The sequence below is a fragment of the Brachionichthys hirsutus genome, chromosome 10 (genome assembly GCF_040956055.1).
Source record: "Brachionichthys hirsutus isolate HB-005 chromosome 10, CSIRO-AGI_Bhir_v1, whole genome shotgun sequence".
NCBI lineage: Eukaryota > Metazoa > Chordata > Actinopteri > Lophiiformes > Brachionichthyidae > Brachionichthys > Brachionichthys hirsutus.
The window spans coordinates 433,398-456,276 of NC_090906.1; the positions used below are offsets into that span (position 1 = coordinate 433,398).

At 48.8% G+C, this 22,879-nt stretch overlaps 3 protein-coding genes across 3 annotated transcripts in view; all 3 read right to left on the minus strand.

Moving 5' to 3' along the window:
- Positions 1-1,417: 1,417 nt before the first annotated feature.
- ska2 (spindle and kinetochore associated complex subunit 2) lies at positions 1,418-4,028 on the minus strand. Its single transcript, XM_068744208.1, has 4 exons — positions 3,996-4,028; positions 3,415-3,507; positions 2,534-2,710; positions 1,418-1,477 (listed from the first exon to the last, which is right to left on the minus strand). The coding sequence occupies exons 1-4, from the start codon at positions 4,026-4,028 to the stop codon at positions 1,418-1,420; spliced, it is 363 nt and encodes a 120-aa protein (XP_068600309.1).
- A 1,961-nt stretch (positions 4,029-5,989) lies between these two features.
- Positions 5,990-13,798, minus strand: tiprl (TIP41, TOR signaling pathway regulator-like (S. cerevisiae)). Its single transcript, XM_068744725.1, has 9 exons — positions 13,773-13,798; positions 11,336-11,460; positions 10,572-10,699; positions 10,071-10,250; positions 8,241-8,340; positions 8,001-8,132; positions 7,257-7,352; positions 7,086-7,148; positions 5,990-6,337 (listed from the first exon to the last, which is right to left on the minus strand). The coding sequence occupies exons 3-9, from the start codon at positions 10,694-10,696 to the stop codon at positions 6,209-6,211; spliced, it is 825 nt and encodes a 274-aa protein (XP_068600826.1). The 5' UTR covers positions 10,697-10,699; positions 11,336-11,460; positions 13,773-13,798; the 3' UTR covers positions 5,990-6,208.
- Positions 13,799-15,747: 1,949 nt separating this feature from the next.
- The window catches only part of riox2 (ribosomal oxygenase 2), a 7,596-nt gene continuing 464 nt past the window's right edge, over positions 15,748-22,879 (minus strand). The window contains 10 exon segments of the mRNA XM_068744581.1: positions 15,748-15,980; positions 16,231-16,341; positions 16,463-16,551; positions 16,669-16,745; positions 16,747-16,832; positions 18,190-18,292; positions 18,573-18,676; positions 19,391-19,519; positions 21,005-21,124; positions 21,916-22,362. Of these exon segments, the coding sequence (XP_068600682.1) occupies positions 15,828-15,980; positions 16,231-16,341; positions 16,463-16,551; positions 16,669-16,745; positions 16,747-16,832; positions 18,190-18,292; positions 18,573-18,676; positions 19,391-19,519; positions 21,005-21,124; positions 21,916-22,356 (1,413 nt within the window). The 5' untranslated portion in view covers positions 22,357-22,362 and the 3' untranslated portion in view covers positions 15,748-15,827.

Genomic DNA, 22,879 nt, shown 5'->3' on the forward strand with positions numbered 1-22,879 from the left:
GAGCCCCTCACCAAGCTGAACCTCCGGCAAGCCCAGTCAAGCGTTCCGCCAACCTCAGATCACAAGGCGAGCGTCGCCTCTGCTGTCCGTCTCGATCAGGGAGAGGCGCTGCAGGACCTTTAGGGCTAAATGGGGGGGGGGGGGGGGGTATCAGTGACAACAGCGCTATCAAAGTATGCTAAACAGAGCGGCTGCTTCAACACTGTTAAAAACCAGCCGATGGAGGGCCGGTAAAACGCCTCACTGCATCGTGAAACACGGAACACCATTCGCTGACAGAACACACGGAGGAGGCGTTCCAATCGACTGCGGTAAGTTTCGCGTGTCCTACACAACACTGAATTATACACTAGTGTACTATTATATGTATACAGTAGTCCCTCGATATAATGCGGTTCATCTTCCTCGACTTCGCTGCTTCGCGGAAGTTTAATGCAATTTTTCAGATTTTATTTTTTGCACTTGAACGCGCCTTGAAACGGTGCAAGGACGAAGGGGCGTGGTCGGAGGAACTGTGAAATACGCGCGAGTTGCTATTAATAACTTCTCATGTGTTCAACCTCGTAGGTTGATCATTAAAAGTAAATTCGTTATTTCTAAAAGCTATCATGTTTATTTGTTAAGCGTTTGTTTTATAGCGCTCTTATTCTCTGTGTAAAAAGAGGCTTTTATTTTGTAGGAGCATAAACGTCACGTCCCTTTTGGGTTTTGTTTCTTCCTGTTGATACATGTAGCCGCTGCCGTTCCGCTGTGCTAAGCTATCCAATAAAGCAGCATGAGAGGCTAAAGATAGCACGAGTAGAATATTTGTTCTTCTGCACTCCAAGCGGCTCTTCCCTCGACCTGCACGCCTTAACATTATTAACAGGAAAACGTTTACTGTACGTACTATATATTTTTATTTAGTTCTGAAAACAGGTTTTTATCTTTGGTTTCATGCTATAATACTGAAACAATCTATTCAGATTAATGCCTGACTGTTAAACGTGTATAAAGTGTGTGGTGAGGGGTTTAACAGCCTTAAAACATTTATGTACATGTATAATAACTAAAAAAAAATAAAGATGACTACATTGCGGATTTCACTTATTGCGGGTTATTTTTGGAACGTAACCCCCGCGGAACATGAGGGATTACTGTATATCATATATAACGTCAACAACGACACCTGGTAGTTCAGTGAACATTAAATACTGCAAAAAAACCTGTTAAACAGATAATTTACTAATGGTTTTATTAAAGACGTTTTGGCACTCTGGGCTTGAGTTTATCGTAATCTGGAACGCGTCATGGAAAAGGTTCCCGACCCCTGAACTAGCCCCGCCACGAATAGACAGCATTGTTTTCACTGTGGGAACTAAAGTGGACTGAAGTGGTGTCAGAACAAGGAAGGAGACGAACGCAAAGCCTTCATCGCTCAAAGGAAACACTCACTTGATGCCTGCACATGGCCAGCGGCGACTCCAGGTGGCGCCACCTGAGAAGAAAAAGCTAAACCATTGACCAGGGTCAGCAACAACAGCAGAATAAACGGCTTCCAGTCATCAGTGACAAACGCAAAAACAGACTAAAATCCTCCAATTATCTCAAAGACTCGCTACAACTTCACCGACAAAAAATCAAAAAATGACGCACCAGATCTTTCAGACTATAAGTCGCATTAGTCAAAAAATGTGTCATGAAGAAAAAAAACGTAGAAGTTGCACTGGACTATAAGTCGCAATTTTACATTTATTTTACACAACAAGCGAAAACAATTCAATTCAGTTTTATTTCTATAGCGCCAGATCAGAACAGGAAGTCGTCTCAAGGACTTTAGAGGATTAGCAGGGAAAGACAGAACCCAACTCGACCCACAAGAGCAAGAACTTTGGAGACGGAGGCAAGGAAAAACTTCCCTTTAACAGGCAGAAACCTTGGACAGAACCTAAGACTCATGGTGGACGGCCATCTGTCTGACCGGCTGGAAAGAGAGAGAGAGAGAGAGAGTAGGAGCAGACAAAAACTAAATGTAACATTTAGGCTGCTACAACAAATACATTAACATTCCGGACATGTTAGCTTGTTGTGTATGCTACACATAGCGTAATCAATACAGTAATCAATATTCTCTGATAGGCCAGCACTGGTGGCTTAACATCATGACACACTGAGCTCCTCCCCCTTTATCTGGTTATTCATGTTATAAATATATGTCAGTAATCTCTCTCTCTCTCTCTCTCTCTCTCTCTCCTTCTCAACCCAGCCGGTCAGACAGATGGCCGTCCACCATGAGTCTTAGGTTCTGTCCAAGGTTTCTGCCTGTTAAAGGGAAGTCTTTCCTTGCCTCCGTCTCCAAAGTTCTTGCTCTTGTGGGTCGAGTTGGGTTCTGTTTCCCTGCTAATCCTCTAAAGTCCTTGAGACGACTTCCTGTTCTGACTATAGAAATAAAATGTATTTCATCGAGTACACATGGCCAGTACAGTGCAACTCATTAAAGCAGTAAGATCAAAGTAGTACCAGACGCCGCTGTACTAATACGCTCCAACAGTACCTCCACGCAGGTCGAGTGCTGGAGCTGCTGGAGCTGCTCCATCACGCCGCCCAGGCTGCTTCTGATGGAGCTCATGGCTTCCTTCTGTGCAGCCGCGACGTCCCTCAGCTCAGCACACAGCGCGGCGTGTTTGGCCTTGATGGCTCTCAGGTTCTCCAGCATCACTGCAGGGTTCTCCTGCAGGCAGGGAGCCAATCATCAGCCTCCACTCACCTGCATCACCTCCGACAAACAGCAAACGTTCTCACCGAAGGCTCTAACCGACGATCTCACCCCCAACTCGTTCTATTACATTTCCTGTTAGTGTTTTCAGAAACGAAATATGCTAAACGTCTGGGTGAATTCTGTTTTATGGGCTAATGTCCGTTATATTAGTGACGTGTTTATAACAGTTATCTGAAGTGTAATTCGGTTTACTCGAGGCTTCGTTACGTTTTACCACCTTTATTTAAAACCCCGTTGATGGAGCCCTTTCACATCAAAGCACGGAAACAGAAAGGGGGGCGACATGCAGCACGTTAGCACGTTAGCACAGAGAAAGAGCAAGAACAGAACACAGACGCAAACAAGTCGGCGCAGCACGAGAGAGGGACGGCCCTTTTGTGTTTGTAGAACAAGTCTCAGATCTTTGATTTCAACTCATGAGGAATTGGAGCGAAACCGAAAGTGTTGCGTTCCTGCTTTGGTTCAGAACTCGCTGGATTCGAGCCGGACGCCGCTGGACGCCGCCGGACGCCGCCGGACGCCGCCGGATGCCGCCGGACGCCGCCGGACGCCGCTGAGCTCTGCGTCGCTGCCTCCACGCCGAAGCCCGGACGAGCCGCTTTTCTGATGGAAAAGAGAAGGCGATCGCCGCCTGCTCGCCGCCTTCCGGCTCGTACCTCAGCGGGACGTCTGCTCTGGTCCGCGTTGGCGATGAAGTCCAGCTTCAGACGCTTCTCGACGTACTCCAGGTCTGCGTGGGACTTCAGGAACTGCAAGGACAGTCAGATCGACGTTTACAGACACTCTACGGGTATTCTGAATACTACCGGTACTCCAATGGAGTAGAAACGTGTTAAAGACGACCTGCCGAGCTCTGAAACTGTGAAACGGTGTCCCACACCAGGACCTCGATGTCCTGGAGGAGAGTACTTTGTGTCGTTAATCTGGATCAGGATGTGGATTTAGAATAAAAACTCGGATTCTTTAGTCTTTGTTTTAGTTCAGAACAAAGGGATAACAGAACGGTATCTGCCGCGCACGCCGCGCACGCCCCGCACGCCACGCCCTGCATGCGTGTTGTTCAATTTGTGAGCAGTAATTCACAATTTTAAGAAATAAACGCATTTTTCCACATTGCTGACATGTTTCTTCAACCAACATGCTCAAGCAGAGCCTGATGTGGTGTTTTCAGTGTGAACACGATTTAAACAGGTTCACGTTAAACCGGATTAGAGACTACTGAACCTTTACTGCTCACCATCGCTTCTAACTTCTCGACCGTCGCCTCCATGTTGAAATGCCGCCCGCCCGGCGCGCCCGCTGTGATTGGCCAGCCGGCAGGAAACGGGAAAGCCAATCCGATGCGATCAGAGAGCGCTTCCTGGCATTTTTAAAAAAGACAACTTTATTGACATTGCATACAGACAGGATAATTACGGGAAATGACGTTTTATGGCGACGCGGAGGCGTAGCGGTTAGCGCAGTGGTCTAACAGCATGAATGAGTCCATGGAACGGCCTCACGTGACCTGCACTATATATATACACATAAATGAATACAAAATATAGTTAATATAAATACAAAAATATAAAATAAGATAAAAAAAATTTACATATGTGGAAATAAACACGAAAATAAATATATTTAATATCAATAAATAAATGAAAACTCTCTGCTTATATATATTTTTTCATGCTGCAAATGTTTTTTTCGGATGAGGGGGCGTGTCTTTAGCGTGTCTTGGGCTGAACTGTTCTCCTATTGGTTGATCAACAACACGTTCAGTCTCCACGCCTGCATGGAGGGCTCCAGCGATGGACGACCAACCTGCCCACCCACCCAGCAACATCCCATAACGAGCGGAGGTCCATCGAGGCTGTCGCCATAGTTACTGCCATTGAGTCGGGTTGTGACGGTTGCCAATAGTTACCTCATCGATTTCTGCACGTCGATCAGCCAATAGGAGAACAGGCAAAAAGAGAGACAAAAACATGATGTAGCATGTAGGCTGCTGAACAAGAGCTGCTACATAAAGCTATAAATGCTAATGCTGCTACATAAAGCTATAAATGCTAATGCCGCTATATAAAGCTATAAATGCTAATGCTAGCGACGTGGACATCAGTGTTGAGGGACACAGGTCCAGGTTCTGCAGCACCACGGACAGAAGGACCTGAAAGAGAGAGAGGGACAAACAGCGGGAGAGAGAGAACAAGACTACAGGAAGAGAGAGAGATTACTGACATATATTTATAACATGAATAACCAGATAAAGGGGGAGGAGCTCAGTGTGTCATGATGTTAAGCCACCAGTGCTGGTCGGACAGAATATTGATTATTGTATCGATTAACTATAGGACTTGTTAAAAAGGAAAGTCTTTAATCTACTCTTGAACACAGAGATGGTGTCTGTCTCAGGAACCAATCAGGGAGCTGATTAGTGACTCATATTAGTGAACATTTTCACTCACATTCACTCTGAAACACATTTTGAGTTTAATGTACTTTTGGGAAGTTGAGTGAAGGTTCTATCCTAAAGACGTCACTGAATGCAGTTTTAGTCCACGCATGAGGTAAAGTTAGAAAATGTATTTATTTTGTCATTTCCAATTAACCTTACACGGGCCGGTCAGAGTCATCCAAAGGGCCGTGTGTGGCCCTGGGGCCGTACAATGCCCAGGCCTGCTCTCAGGCCTCCTCGTGCCCACCGTTTCCTCCGGGTCTGCTCTTCCAGTGAAACCTCCGCAGCAGATGGAGGAATATTATGTGATCGCTTGCAAGGCTTGTTGTTGGTTCAATGGCAACAACTAAAAGGTTGAAAATAAGTTTTAAATAAAGGTTTTTAGCTCCTCAGTGTTTGTTTCTGAAAAGCTTTATCATATTCTACAATTAAATATAAATATTAAATCAGTTAAATATGTGAATGAAGAATCTTACTTTGTTTTTAGCAGCTGTTTTGCTGGTGACGGAGAAATTAGTAACAACAAACAAAACTCCATGCAGAAGCATGAACCCTTCCGCTGGGGGCTGAGCCCCCCCAAGGGTCTAATCCTAGAACCTAGAACACGGCGAGCAGCAGCACGGAGGTGGTGGAGAGAAATATCGGATTTAACAACAGCAACAAAGATAGTGAGGTCACGGCTCGGGGTCAGGAATATACGTTTAGGCTGACTACAGGTTTGTTTAAATGATCATTACCGGTATTAGTAAAAACAAGAATCCAGTAAAACAGTGGAAAATATGTTTCTACATATACACAAAAACTTTATTTGAGCACACGTGACACATTCACAAAGATCTTGGAAGTGTTTGATGTGCAAATGCGAGAAAAAAAAATGTTTTATCTTTTATATCACTGTAGAAAAGCCAGCAGACATAACTTGATGATTTTAAAATCAGAAAATTAATTTTAGACCTTTACAAAATCTAATTTTGGTTGAAGACTGTTGCTTCCGTTTCTCGTCGCGGCTCCTAGAGGACTTCGCTGGCAGCTGTCTGACGCTGCGTCACAGGAAGCGCCAGCCTCTCGCACTCGCTCAGCTTCAGGGGTAAGTGCTGGGCGATCTCGTTGGGATCCGTGTGCAGCGCAGGAGGGACATTCTGAAGACGACAGCAACGGGACAGCATGAAGCACACTGCGTGCTACAACGGCTTAGCTTTACAGCTAATCTCTGGGAAGTAATCACTGAACTCAACGACAGAAAGCACGTTCAGTCAGTTCAGACGTGGCGCTGCTACTATCCACTCGGCACACGCCGCCCCGTCTTTCTATCTCCTTGATGCAACAATGCCCACATTTAGTAAGTATGTAATTTCCTTATTTATGTTGATTTGCATGTTAAAATATTTGGAAATCTTTTTACATGCCATTCCTGACGCAACTTGAGACCGGCCAAGGGAGAAACTGGCAATGCTACGTTAGCTCCAGCTAACTGCACTTCCCGCTCTACCATGAGGCTGCAGTCACAAAACGATTAAAATAAAAAAAAATTAAAAACCTGAAGTTTAGCACCTGTATGATGCTGCTTATTATTAAGAGTTGTCCACAGACATAAAATTATTTTTGTTTAAAAACTCAAGGGAACATCATGCCTGATACGGGGACGACTGGATTCTTTCACTGAGAGTCAGGCATATATTCGGGGAGCTTAAGGACATGGACAAGACAACGGAGACAGAGAAATAACACTGAAAATGGTTGAAGGTAGTGCAGCTACAATCTAAAAAGAATAAGTGAAGAGAAATATTCCAACCGCAATGCCAAACAAGCTGGGGTACTAAATGTTAATTAAAACAGCGTGCATGTGTCATGAAAAAAGCACATGACCTCAGACGTGTCATAACTCACCTTTAGATCTGCTATTTTGCTTTCCCTCATGCTGAACTCTCGTAGCATATAACCTTTTCCAGCCTGGGATCAGAGAGAGAACAAACTGATCACTCACTGGAGACGGAGACATTAAAGGTAGGAAAATTACATCTAAAAAAAAACTCGTTGGAAAAGAAGAACTCAACTTGCCTCATAATAGAGTCGTGTGTCATTTATTCTAATCAGCACTCCGTCCACTCGTAGGAAGAAGCGCATCAATAAGAAGAAACTGGTGGGCATCACCCTCTGCACCATCAGCAAGAGACACAGAAGCAGAACCGTTCAAACTGTTGATGGATACCGTCAATTCAGGACTATAAGCCGCACCCACTGATTTTTTCTTAAAATTGCTATTTTAAGCCGCAGGTGTTTACCGGTATATTGAATAAATGATCTTTACAAAGGCTTTATCGAAACACGGCTTGTAACAGAAATAAAAAAATAATGGTAAACAGTAAAAAAAATTGTTTATTGACTAACACCACATCAAGTGCCCAAAAAAACTTGCTAAGGGTACGATTCATAGTGAATAAAGCCAAAACATTTAAGGACACGTTTTATTGGTTTAGTGAAAATGGGAAAAATCCAAATATAAGCCGCACCGGTATATAAGCCGAAAGGTTCATAGCACGGGAAAAAAGTCGCGGCTTATAGTCCAGAATTTACGGTATTTATATAATGACAAAAATATGTGAAAAGCAAGTTCTGCAATTAGCTTGCTGCTCTCTGACAAAGTAACGTATCTTTGCACGCCATCCTTGAAGTTGTGGTCAAAAACTGTGGTTTAAACACAGTTCAAAGCCAAGCGTCTTCCTTTGAACTGGAAGTCTGTCGGGCTCTATTGGACTAATCATCTTAAGAAGCATTAGCTTTTTCCTTGTAGGTAAAACTCACAATTTTGACACTGATCATTGAGACTCCGTGGTCATGCAGCTCGTCTTCAAACAATAGCACCTCATCAAAGAACATGATCTGCTCCCGAGCCTTCAGCTTCTCCAGGTCTATTCGTTCTGTTGTCTTAGTCACCTTCGGAACAACAGATTGACATGAAACACAGGCAGAGGCGTACAAAGGCAGTCACTGCGTATAAAAGAGTTCATGACAGTGTTCCGCTCAGGACTGAACATGACCCACCTGTATCTGCATACCTTCTCCAATCAGAGTGCCTCGGTAGTCTGTTGTGTATGTCCAGTCATAGGGTCTCACCACTTCTTTGGAGTGTTCAGACTCTGCTCTGGATGGAGATCAGAGATATTCATGTACAATGCAGGTCACAATCATTCTGTTAACAAAAGTTAGGAATGAAATGACAAGGTTTTTAGCAAAAAACAACAAAACTAAGAACGTATTTTCTGGACGATGTCACACTTTTTTCATAGTTCGGCTGGTCCGGTGACTCATACTCAAGTGTGACATATTAAAATATGTACAGTAAACCCCATTTATCCACTGCTCCAACTGAAGCTTCATCGTTCCTTCCCGTGAGATTTTGCTCTGCATTCAGATCTCGCGAGACGGAACAATCTGAACGCCAAACGAACTCTCGCGAGATCAGTTTTTTTTTTTCTCACTTTCCCCATATTTATACGCTACTAATTTGGTGGGTTTGGGTAATTATCAACCCAAAACTAGCTAAATAAATCATCCAGTCAATCCTTCGTAGTTTGCGTAGATCTTTCATCAACTACTGAAAAACGTCTGCTGGCAGAAATCTTCGTCCTTGTGAGGTCACATCGTTAAAATGTGCACAAGATGTGCGTGCACGTCCGTGCTCTGCCTGCGGTGTGCGAGAGGCGCCGCATCATTTGTCCAGCAGTACAGAGATGACCAACATGCCAGCGAAATACAATCGCTGACATGAACGACACCGATGTTTACACCGGCTACCAGCTTCACAGTTTATTTTTGGTGTTCCGGCGCAGTCGCCCTTAACCCGGGCCTCAACCAATCCGGTACGACGTTCATATTTAAGTTTGACGGCGGATGCCATTCGGGCAGCCCTCAGCCTTTGTCCGGGCTCGGGACCGGCTCGAGGGAGACACCGGCTGCGCTACGCTAGCTGCTGCTAGGCGTGCTACCTACGACGTTGCATAAAATAAAATAAAAAAGATATATTTGGATTTATTGCGATTTATTTTTGAGAGCAGCAGCTTTCAGTGCCATTATGATTCGTTAGCCTGCCGTCATTCATGTTTTGTTCTGAATCCTCAGAGTGAAGCTGGATGTGAAGCCGGGAGTCTGAAGCCGGATGTGAAGCCGGGAGTCTGAAGCCGGATGTGAAGCCGGGAGTCTGAAGCTGGATGTGAAGCCGGGAGCCTGAAGCCGGATGTGAAGCCGAGAGCCTGAAGCCGGGAGCCTGAAGCCGGATGTGAAGCCGGGAGTCTGAAGCCGGATGTGAAGCCGGGAGTCTGAAGCTGGATGTGAAGCCGGGAGTCTGAAGCTGGATGTGAAGCCGGGAGCCTGAAGCCGGATGTGAAGCCGAGAGCCTGAAGCCGGGAGCCTGAAGCCGGATGTGAAGCCGGGAGTCTGAAGCCGGATGTGAAGCCGGGAGTCTGAAGCTGGATGTGAAGCCGGGAGTCTGAAGCCGGATGTGAAGCCGGGAGTCTGAAGCTGGATGTGAAGCCGGGAGTCTGAAGCTGGATGTGAAGCCGGGAGCCTGAAGCCGGATGTGAAGCCGAGAGCCTGAAGCCGGGAGCCTGAAGCCGGATGTGAAGCCGGGAGTCTGAAGCCGGATGTGAAGCCGGGAGTCTGAAGCTGGATGTGAAGCCGGGAGTCTGAAGCCGGATGTGAAGCCGGGAGTCTGAAGCTGGATGTGAAGCCAGGAGTCTGAAGCCGGGAGCCTGAAGCTGGGAGCCTGAAGCTGGATGAAGCTCCACAACACTAACCCCCTAACGTTTGTTTAGCGCCGGTTGGCCACAGCGCCGCCCTAGCGGTGGCCTCGCTGCACTGCGCTCGTCCTCTTACCTGCTCTCTTGCCATTCCTGAGCACAGGCAACCTTCACAGCATCCTCCATGTTGTTGACTCTCTTCAGGGCATCGGTCGCGTTGAATTCAATGCCATAACCAGACGTGTGTTGGATCCGCAGGACATTTTCCCCAAACAGCATCTCTGGGAGGGAGGGCATGCTCATCTCCTCCGCTAAGCTGGAAAAGCAAATGCAACAAAATAACTGAGAGAGAGAGAGAGAAGACATCTCAACGGACAGACACGGGGCTTCACTGCAGTCGGTACTCTGGGGAGCCTCGGGCCGGTCTCATTTGAGTCAGTTAGAAAAACAGGGACGACTGTTTGTGTGTCGGGCCCACGGAGGACCAACAAGGACCAACAAGGACACAATCACCGGTACACCGTTAACGAAGACGAGGATCTACGGGGCTGAATGCATCTCCACCCATCAGAGTTCCCGAGGAGCAGAAATGAGAAACAAATGCCATCTGCTGGCCACCATAAGATCGCCATCTCACCGTTCAACGTCCTTTGATTTCATGATGTGGTTTTTGATAATCGTCACTTTCCACGGTCCGAAGGTAAAGTCCTGCTTACTGCTTTTGAAACCATGTGACATCATCGTGGACGGAGACGCGGACATCAACTGCAAAAGGGATCATCAGCAGACAGTTTAATCATTGCAGGGAATTTATTTCAGAAGGTCTTTCTGAGTAGACGTTACTGTTAGTGGTACCGGCAAAGATTTAAACGCGTTTGAAAACAAAAACAAAATAAACCTGCAGATGACGTTCAACACATTGGGACGAAAGCATTTTCACATCCAACTCAGATATGAGATGTTTTACACATTTCTCTGACGTCAACGCTTTATACATAAAAAAAAAAGAGAGAAGAAGTTGGTCACTCCGAAATGATCAATTTGAATAATTATCTGTGGTTTCAGGGTTCCGTTCATGCACAAGGCCGTGCGGCCTCACTTCAGGTTCCAGGGTTACACAAAACAGAGTTTTAATGAAGATAGATTGATTTTGTCCCAGCAAGGGGCAACAGGGAAGACACAGGGAAGACGCAGGGAAGACGCAGGGACGTCATTCAGTCTGCAGATACGTGGGCCACTGAGCGGAAAGGCGCGAGGATGCGATCAAGCAGAAGACAAGATAGCGAACATGCAGAACGCCTGCAAGTACCCGGATACCCCACAGGCCAAGGGCAACAAGGATCGGCCTCTAAAGGATAAGACAGGCGAGAAATACGATCCAAACCATCAACATGTCCATACCGGTCATCAGAAACAGGAGAGGAAGAGGAGGAGGAGGAGGAGGAGATAGATGCCACTGAGGTCACGGCCCGGAAGCTCCTCACGATCCACAGAGGTTTCCGCTCAACGTCCAGCAACCCGACAGCCTATGAGCAACAAAGAGAAGGAATGCAAGGATCCATGAGTCTGAGCCACAATCAGAACCATCGACTCCTTCCTGTCCGGCAGCTCGGGTTCTGATCCAGAACGCAGCAGCTCGGGTTCTGATCCAGAACGCAGCAGCTCGGGTTCTGATCCAGAACGCAGCAGCTCGGGTTCTGATCCGGAACGCAGCAGCTCGGGTTCTGATCCGGAACGCAGCAGCTCGTGTTCTGATCTGGAACGCAGCAGCTCGTGTTCTGATCCGGAACGCAGCAGCTCGGGTTCTGATCCGGAACGCAGCAGCTCGGGTTCTGATCCAGAACGCAGCAGCTCGGGTTCTGATCCAGAACGCAGCAGCTCGGGTTCTAACAGGAACCAGACTGAGAACACATTTCCCCTGTTCCGGCGTCTCTGCTTCCTGTTAGGGAACGGATTGAATATAAAATCCTTCTGCTCACTTTTAAAGCCCTCACCGGCCAGGCCCCTCCTTACCTTACAGAGATGATTATCCCGTATTGCCCCACTAGAACCCCGCGGTCCCAAAACGCTGGCCTGCTCGTGGTTCCAAACAGTTCCAAGAGCAGACAGGGGGGCGGAGCTTTCAGTTATCAAGCTCCTTTATTGTGGTATCAGCTCCCTGATTGGTTCCTGAGACAGACACCATCTCTATGTTCAAGAGTAGATGAAAGACTTTCCTTTTTAAAGGTCACATTTGATGTAAATCTCACTTTCCCCGTGTTTCTACTCTATTCTGGTGATTCTGGGTCGTTAAACGAACCATCCAGCCGATCCTGCGTAGTTTGTAGTTCTGTAATCACCTCCTGAAACACGGCTGGAAGAAATAGCGCCCGTCGGGACGTCAAGCGGGACAGACGTGCACAAGACGTGCACAAGACGTGCACAAGACGTGCACGAGACGTGCACAAGACGTGCGTCCCCGTGTCTGCGTTCTGCCCGTCCTCGCTCTACGGCATGAGCAAACATGTTTGAGAGTGTGGTAAACACTGAACAAGACGTCTACACAACACCAACACAATACAAACACAACACACAACATGAGAACTACACTACACCAACACAACGTCTATCTCTACGAGAACTACACAATACAAACACAACACACAACATGAGAACTACACAACACACAACATGAGAACTACACAAAACCAACACAACGTCTATCTCTACGAGAACTACACAATACAAACACAATACACAACATGAGAACTACACAAAACCAACACAACGTCTATCTCTACGAGAACTACACAATACAAACACAACACACAACATGAGAACTACACAATACACAACATGAGAACTACACAAAACCAACACAACGTCTATCTCTACGAGAACTACACAATACAAACACAATACACAACATGAGAACTACACAACACACAACATGAGAACTACACAACACCAACACAACGTCTATCTCTACGAGAACTACACAATACAAACACAATACACAACATGAGAACTACACAACACACAACATGAGAACTACACAACACCAACACAACGTCTATCTCTACGAGAACTACACAATACAAACACAATACACAACATGAGAACTACACAACACCAACACAACGTCTATCTCTACGAGAACTACACAATACAAACACAATACACAACATGAGAACTACACAACACCAACACAACGTCTATCTCTACAAGAACTACACAATACAAACACAATACACAACATGAGAACTACACAACACACAACATGAGAACTACACAACGTCTATCTCTACGAGAACTACACAATACAAACACAATACACAACATGAGAACTACACAACACCAACACAACGTCTATCTCTACGAGAACTACACAATACAAACACAATACACAACATGAGAACTACACAACACCAACACAACGTCTGTCTGTGCGTGACTCTATTGCAGCAGGTAACAGTGTGTTTGATTTTGTGTGATTTTCATGATGGAATTGCAATTTCTTTTTAATTTTCCCCACAAACATGAATGGCTTTGAAACACACAAACACACAAACAAACACACAAAGCGGCCGTTTACAGAGACACACGTCACGTTTGTGTATTTACTGTCTCTGTTGAGTAGAAAGAGAAAAGTAACGAGATTACTTCTTTATTTCGCAGCGTGTGTGCACCGATACCGAACCGGGTCCTCTGAATGGACCCGTTCCGTTCACGCAGCCCCGCAGCTAACACCCAGCCGGCCCGGTTCGGTCCGGCCCGGTCCGGTCCGGTCCGCGCTGCTGAACCAGGACTCCACTACAGCGTTAATGGACTCCGAACGTTGACAGAAACGCACCTTTACCTGTGTATTGTTGTCAACTGCTGCCCGTCATGGACGCTCCGCAGTGCGCCGTTAAAAACAGTCCGGCGGAGTTCGCTCTGTCGAAGCTCTGTTCCGTTTGAGTTCGGCAGCGGCATCGTTGGTGAAATATTAGGGCGCCCCCCAGCGGTCGGTTATTTATCTATTTGGACCAGCGCTGCTGCCTCACAGGAAGGCCACAGGTTCTCATCCAACTTGGGGCCTTTCTGTGACGAGTCTCCTCGTGTGTCCTCGCTGTGGGTTCTCCCCGTGGGTTCTCCTCATGGGTTCTCATCGCGGATCCTCGCTGTGGGTCCCCCCCGTGGGTTCTCCCCGTGGGTTCTCCCCATGGGTCCGCCTCATGGGTTCTCATTGTGGATCCTCGCTGTGGGTCCTCCTCATGGGTTCTCCCCGTGGGTTCTCCCCATGGGTTCTCCCCGTGGGTTCTCCTCATGGGTTCTCATCGTGGGTTCTCCCCATGGGTGCCCCCCGTGGGTTCTCCCCATGGGTGCCCCCCGTGGGTTCTCCCCATGGGTTCTCATCGCGGATCCTCGCTGTGGGTCCCCCCCGTGGGTTCTCCCCGTGGGTTCTCCCCATGGGTCCGCCTCATGGGTTCTCATTGTGGATCCTCGCTGTGGGTCCCCCCCCCCGTGGGTCCTCGTCATGGGTTCTCCCCGTGGGTTCTCCCCATGGGTCCTCCTCATGGGTTCTCATCGCGGATCCTCGCTGTGGGTCCCCCCCGTGGGTTCTCCCCATGGGTCCGCCTCATGGGTTCTCATCGTGGATCCTCGCTGTGGGTTCTCCCCGTGGGTCCTCGTCATGGGTTCTCATCGTGGATCCTCGCTGTGGGTCCCGCCCCCCGTGGGTCCTCGTCATGGGTTCTCCCCGTGGGTTCTCCCCGGCTTCCTCCGACCAACAAACACACGCAGCTTCGGTGAGAGGGCTACGCTGAAACTGTCCTTCGGTGTTCGTGTGAACGATTGTCTGTGCGCTGCCCTGCGATGAGCTGGCGACTCGTCCAGGGTGTGCCCCGCCTCTCAGCCGTAGACTGCCGGGACAGGCGCCAGCAAACCCGCAACCTGGACTTCAGGTGAACGCAGTGAGGATCGAGTGAACGAGTAATTGGGGCCCGTCATCCTGAAATGATCTAAATATATTCCCGTCAAACATTAAAGTAAAGGAAGTCGTCGGAGCCGGAAGGAATGACGACGTCCAGCTTTCCTTCCTAAGGAAACCAACTCCAGCCCAAAATCTTGTTTCAATGAGCGATTCGGTTACAGACCCGGGTTCAGGTCCAGCACCTGTCCTCCCCGACCCGTACCTGCACTGGTCTTGGTATTATGTAGAAATGCGTTGACAACGCGTTTCTGTACATGTACAGGTACGTTCCGAGAAGCGCGGGACCGGTCCGACGGTCGTCTCCACAGAACCGGCGTTCAACGCGAGCGGTTCTCGATCTGATCAGTACGAATCCTGCGACTACACATTCACATACTACGTATACAAAGGGACGCGTAAACACTGTTATTAAACGAGATGCGCTCTACGAACAGCCCATAAACATCCAACAGTATCAACAGCTATACACCGATATACATCTTTGATTTATACTAAGTATAATTACTTTGCTGGATTGCTTTAAAGCCGTTTCACCACATGTATGAACATTTCATTGTTTTTAAACATTGAAAAATCCAATAAAGAGTAACGACTAAGGTAGAGATGTGCAGGTTCAGACGTGACCAGAGGAGGGCCTCATACCCCCCCCCCCCCCCCCCCCCCCACAGGTAAAGTATTATGTACCGTTTAATCACGTTTTACCAGCAAGAGAGACGCTACAATAGACATGACTGGAGTTCCAGCTGAGGGAGCAGGAAATGAAAGACGGGGGGGGGGGGGGGGGGGGTGACATGAAGAACAGGAAACGACTGCCTGGAGGAAATACACAAACATAAATATAAATGAAATTCAATGGTAAGGCAGATTTATTCAGGAGGAGCAAACAGCAGAGCTGAGCAGCTAAAGTCTTCCTGAACAAACGCTCTCTCTCTCTCTCTCTCACAGCACCAGCAGCAGGCTCTCGCTCCACAGAGCCACGGCCAGGCCGAGTCGCTCCTCCCGGGCCGGCAGCCGGAGCTGGCTGACGGCCAGCTGGTCCACCTGTTGGAGCTGGTGCAGGGCCTGGAGGTGGGACAGCGGGAACTGCAGGCCCTGTAAACAGCGCAGGGAAGTGGATTCAGGAGCAACGAGGCCACCCAGGCCCATTAAAAAAAATCAAAGTAATGAACGTGATCCACAGAGTCCGCTTAAAAACCATGGAGGCAAAAAAAATACAACTGTGTACAATTTATCAACTTCTTTACTACATACTGCGGGTACTACTGGACATCTAAAGACACACACAGGATGACGTCATCATATTCAACAACATGCTCATCAAGAAGAATAGTCAATAGTCTACCCCAAAGGTGTCCCGGTCCTCCTCTTCATCACAGCTGTCCCCCATCATGTGGTTGTCCCTTTGGTTTTTTAAGGAATGGAGGACAATGACCACCAGCTCTGCGGCCTTTTCCTGAAACACAAACGGACCTGAATGCTTTCGGCTCGTCAGGACAGCCAAGCGACGTCCCGACACGGGACCTCAGCCCGGGACCTCCGCCCGGGGGAAGCACGGCGTGCGTGGAGGGACTCACGGCTGACTTCTGGCTGGGCTCAACCGTTATTAGCATGTGTTCTTTAAACCTCAAACACACAACATCCTCCGAGGTAGGAGTCCTTCCAGCTGTGAAACACACAAACACTATCAAAGCGTTGACTCTGGTCGCCTAAAATGACAAAGCAACGCCCGTGAATGTGAACGCGCACGCACCAGCCCACCTCTGACCGACACTGAGCTCACCTGGAGTAAGAAGCTGGTGCTGGTTGAACGGAGGCAGCCTGTTCATAATGAAGTCTCTCTTCATGTGAGGGGGCGGATTCCAGCGTCCCTGCTTCCAGTCCGTCTGCCAGGGACCTAAGGCTAGTGGCCAGCTGTCTCCTGATGTCCGGTCCTTCACTGGTGCCCTACACACACACACACACACACACACACACACACACCTCATTTAAAATGGTCAGACATTACACTGATAAAGGTGTCTTCTAGTGTTGTAGTTCTGGAGATCGGTCTTGGCCTTGTCTCGGTCCGAATACTCTCTGGACTCGATAATGTCTCGGTTGGTGTGGTCTCGACTACGACACCGTCTGGTGTCACAAAGGGTATTTAAGATACGATATGTATACATTCAAGGAAGGCTGACACAGAATGGTGGACATGGTGTTTAACGCTTCTACATAAGAGCCAAAAATATAAATCCCTTCTTTCTGATGGCACAAGATGTTTAGTCTGAAACTGAAAGAAACGCTACCTTGATGTTATCTGAAACCAAAAATAGACTCTGAAAAAAAAAAAAAGCATTTCAAATTGTTCAACAATAAGACTGGAATCTGAGGACATGACATCTGCAACCAGAAACGACCTTAAAGGAGACATATTCTACCCTTTCTCCACAAGTTAACACAGTTCTCAGGTACTTGTATGAAATATCTGAGCCAGTCTTTGGTCAAAATAGCAAACAGATGCTGCAGGACAGCGTCCCTCATTTCTGTCTCAAACAGATGCTGCAGGACAGCGTCCCCCATTTCTGTCTCAAACAGATGCTGCAGGACAGCGTCCCTCATATCTGTCTCAAACAGATGCTGCAGGACAGCGTCCCTCATTTCTGTCTCAAACAGATGCTGCAGGACAGCGTCCCTCATTTCTGTCTCAAACAGATGCTGCAGGACAGCGTCCCTCATTTCTGTCTCAAACAGATGCTGCAGGACAGCGTCCCTCATTTCTGTCTCAAACAGATGCTGCAGGACAGCGTCCGTCTTTTGTGTCTCAAACCGCTCTAAACCCAGAAGGAAAAGTACGCCGTGCCACGCGCCCTCTAGGGGTGGACTACGCCATGCCACGCCCTCTAGGGGTGGACTACGCCGTGCCACGCCCTCTAGGGGTGGACTACGCCATGCCACGCCCTCTAGGGGTGGACTACGCCATGCCACGCCCTCTAGGGGTGGACTACGCCATGCCACGCCCTCTAGGGGTGGACTACCCCATGCCACACCCTCTAGGGGTGGACTACGCCATGCCACGCCCTCTAGGGGTGGACTCATGATACATATTTACTCATGATTTTATTAAAGAAGTACTTGTTGGCACTCTGGGCTTGCGTTGACTGTAAAGTGGCACGCGTCATGGAAAAGGTTGCCGACTCCTGATCTCCACCGACGCATAGCAGAATATTTAAATATTAGAGTCACAAATGTATTCTTGTTTCATCTGGTCTCTGCGCCGTTTACTTTTAGCTGTGCCAAAATAATCCAAAGAAAGTTTTACCAGTAAAAACATTCTGGGCAGGCCCTCTCTCAGGCCGACTTCAGACCTGCTGCTGTCCAACAGCAAGGCGGGAAATATGTCCAGCAGCAAATCTCCCCAAGACCTGAGAACACAAGCGAACGCGCACGTTCATCAGCCACATCCTGTCCAGACCTCAGACCAAAGTCCTGAGTCGGCTTAACAAATGATGATTTCTTCATGTTTCATGTCAAATTAATATGTTCTTATTACACAAACCTTTTTTAACTTTTCCCCAGTAACCTTGGTTGATCAAATAACGAATTGGATTTGCTGTAACTGTAACTTCTTCCAGTGAAACGTGGCGGTGTGTAATGAGTTCATCGGGTCAAAGGCGGAAGGACCTCTGAACCGAAGGGACCTACATTCTCTGGTAGGTGCTCAGAGTCAGGTGGGTGGAATGGTCCACGCCGGCCGGCGTGCTGGCCTGATGGACGGTTCCTCTGGGGAAATACAGCAGATCTCCTTCCTGTTGAGGGAGATGAGGAGGATAAACATCAGATCTACAACAAAGTGAAATAATGAGAGCTTCAGTCCGCTTCAAGTGGCGATTGCAGCTTCCCAAAACGTAGCTCCACCCCCACAATCTACTCGCTGTCAATCTGCAGATCATCGTCTTTCCTTGTGTGAGATTGAGACCTGAATATTAACGAGTCTGTGTGTCCATAACCAGAATGTGTGAACGTAGCATCAATTATAATCGATAGGCCTATTCTTTGCGGAATGTTGATTTCTTATCTTTGTCCTTTCAGTCCCAGATAAAGCACATCGGCCGTTTCGTCGTTTAACATCAACGCGAAGCACCGAGTCCCGAGTGCAGCTACAGCTAACGTTAGCAGCTTAGCGAGCCTTAGCAAAGCTCTCCACCAGGCGAAACTGGAGGAGACGCCCCGCCATGAGCAAGTCTGAGACCGACAAGCTAACAAATGTAGCCGCCAGGTGGACAGCGATGACCTGCAGGCCCCCCCTGGGGCTGACCTCAGCCACTCGATGCTGCGTCATGCTGCGTCCCGATTATGTTTGACTTGAGAACCTGCTGCTTGGAACCCTCCGTTCTGACTGCAGGCCACTAGAGGGCTCGTCAATCGGAACGTTAACCACAAGTCAAACTGCACTTCCACCAACTCAAGCCCACCGCGCATCAATACAGTACACACACAGTGTACATGTCATAGTACTATACCTGCAGGATAATATCATGAGTTGGGCGTCCAATCCTGTCCTCTGACTCTGTGCTGTACTCTGTTGCCAGGGGAACCGTAGGGCTGTAGAGAAGCCACCGTTTCTGCCCCTCCAGCTGCAAAATAAACACCTGGAAAAAGAAACAGCAGCACCAGGAGAAACTTTATATGGGGACAAAGACATGTTAGTCCAGGACTCATTTCTGCTCCTTGGGATTATCCAGGTTGGATGGGATTAGAAATGAGACAATAAGAGGGACAGTGAAGGTTAGACGTTTTGGAGACAAGATCAGAGAGACCAGACTTTGATGGTTTGGACATGTCCAGAGGAGAGACAGGGACTATATCGGTAGAAGGATGCTGAGGATGGAACTGCCAGGGAACAGGGCTAGAGGACGACCCAGGAGAAGACACATGGACGTAGTGAGGGAGGACATGAGAGTGGCTGGTGTTGGGGAGGACGATGCAAAGGACAGGACTAGAGGACGACCCAGGAGAAGAGACATGGACGTAGTGAGGGAGGACATGAGAGTGGCTGGTGTTGGGGAGGACGATGCAAAGGACAGGGTGAAGTGGAGAATAATTGGGAGAGAAGAAGAAAGAAGGACTCATCTGCTACGTCTGACAAAGTAGCTGAATCGTAGCTCAGTAAGAGCTAACTCCAGTCTTTTATTCCAGGGTTCTAGTCTTTTATTCCAGGGTTCTAGTCTCTTATTCCAGGGTTCTAGTCTCTTAATCCAGGGTTCTTGGTCTCTGTGCTGAAGCAGTTTTCTATCTTGTCTCCGCATACGATGCAGAACGGACTTGTTACGGAGTCTCCTGTTGATGAACCGTGTTTTATATAAGTCTGACTCCTGGTTTGTCTGTTTCTTTTCTTGGAGGTCGTCACCTCCTCCTCCTCCTCCTCCTCCTCCTCCCCCTCCTCCTCCTCCTCCCCCTCTTCCTCAGTCGGACTTTTCCCCTTAGTAAAGGTGTTTGTTTGTTTTTTTAACTCATTTTAGCTAGTTCAGACTCTAATAATCAATACAACGGAAATGATACAAATGATTTATTCTCTCTCTGCCGCGCGGTAACAAATGGCACACGGACCGGACCGGACCGGGTCCGGGCGTAAGCGCGGGTGGCCGTAACTCGGATAGTACCCGTGCAGACACACACAGAACGCAGGTCTGTACTGAAGGACAGGCCTTTAACGGAGAGCACAGCCGAGGACATGATGGAGGGGGGGGGGGGAGACACGCAGAGGAATCGAACTCCAGACCAGCGCCGGGGACCACGGCTCCGTCTGCTCCCGTTCAGACAGGCCTCACGCGATTCTCCCTCAACTTCTATTTCCTGAAGGATTGTTCTTATCGAGTCAAATCCTCCGTCGTCAGGGAGCAACGGGGGCTCGGTCACCGCCCGTGAGTCACTCCTCAGCCGCGTAGGGGGCGGTCCCCGCACTGAAGACCTGGACCCCCGAGTGCGTCTGACCGTGACCACGTTCAGGCCATCCAGACGATCCGTGTTCGTTTTCCACCAGTGAAGCTAACCTTACTGACGTGCTGCACCTTTACCTCTCTTTTGGTTTCGTCTGGAGCAGATGGATCAGAACATAAAGTGAATAAACGCGGTACCTCAACGTCGTCGTAGTGGACCGGCAGACCCTGGGACTCCTGCGGCGTGATGTAGACGTTAGAACCCACCAAGGCGCCGAAGAAGCACTCCATCCTCTCCTGGATCCTCCAGAGCTCATCCTGACCACAAGCAGAGCAGAAAGGTCCCCCAATGACCCCCGAGCGGTCCGACCTAAACATCACGCCGGGTCTCAAGGCACAACCAGAAAGACAATCAGAGACTGCAGACCCCGCCTCCAAAAGACTATTGGATCTTGTGAGACAGTAAACAGGGCTTCCGGATCAGAGGGGCCAAACCTGCTCTAGCTTGCTGCTCCGGAACGTACTACAAGACTCCTTCTGGACTCTTTTTCCCATCATGCCATTCGTGTCCCTCCCTCTTAAAGTGGCAGTTTACAGCAGAGGCACGATTCCAGATGTAAAAATAATTCTAGAATCTGGATCCAGATCCGGATCAACGGCATCCTCGGGGAGGACCGAGCCACGGACAGAACCTTGCTTGCGTAAAGATTTAAAGTCGATTGGGTTACTAGTTTTTGAGTTATGCGCTCGGACAGACAAACAAACGCACCCAATTGTAATACCCTCGCCTCCCCTTCGGTGGGGGTATTTACAAAGTGGTGAGGTTTGGTGATGCCAGAAGAACCAGAACTTTATCTGTCACATGCACGCAGTTGTTATTACAATTCTAACGACAAGGTTCATTCATAAAAAAACAAGTCATTCACCAGCTCGCCTCCATAAACACATTTAACTAATTATTTCAATGAACGGACATTTTCATTCTGAATTTTTAAACCCATCGAAACTTGCCTGTGAAATATCTGCGCTGGGATGCGTTCTAACACGCGGATAGCGTCCAGCGGTTCCTGTTTGTACTGGTTCCTGTGTGAGATCCAAGCCGGACCCACCTTGAACCTCTGCGGCTGGTGGAACTGGACGGTGGCCTTGTCCCGGAGCAGGTTCTTACTCAGAACGCTGCTCTTCACCGGACCCTCCTGGTTCAGCACCTTCTTCTTGCCCCTGACGCAGCGGACCACGTTGACGTCTCTGTGGTACTGGAGACCCCGGGAACACAGGCCCTGCAGGTCGGCCAGCTGGAACAAAGACCGGTAGTAGGCGGCGGCGGCCGGGTCGGAGCGCTGCAGGTGGAGCGGCTTCTTCTCCCAGAACTCCCCGAAGAACCGCCCCGTCTCCATGGGCTGGATGAGGCTGCTGAACAGGGAGGCGGGGCTGTGGAAGCTCAGCGGGGACGGAGGGGACGGAGGGTCCAGCCCGACCCGTTTGGGGCGGAGCTGCTCGGCACCGATTCGGAGACTCTCTTCAGTCTTTGCTTTTCTTTTCTTTGGCATCTTAGCCTGAGGACAAATTCAGAAGAGACAAAGATCAGGCTGAGCCTCCGGTGGCGCCGTCCAGCTCCGCAGCCCGAACCTTTACGCCCCAGAGACGCGGTCCCGTTCCCGTTAACGGGTCGAACAGAAACTCACGTCTCCGCCCGCAGCTGCTCGTCCTCGGCGCAGACTCAGCTGTCCTGCCGCACGTGAAGCGGGGTGTGTTACACTGAATATGTCCGACTCGAAACAACGGAGCCGGCGGGTGAGCCCGGATCGGAGCAGCTCTTTAGTCCGGTCCAGACGAGCCGCGGCCCGAACCGAACCGAAGCGCTTTACGTTCACCCACTCCGACACGGAGACAGTCGGAGCCGGGATTCGAACCGCTGGCCGACTGATCACTGGATGACCCGCTCCAGCAGCTGTTTACGTCATAATGGGCAGAGACACACAGTCACGTGCGTCACTTCCCTGCGTGACGCGTTCATGTACGTCACTTCGGATCGTTAAAATGGCTTTCCTCGCGGGGCAACAACACGCCATT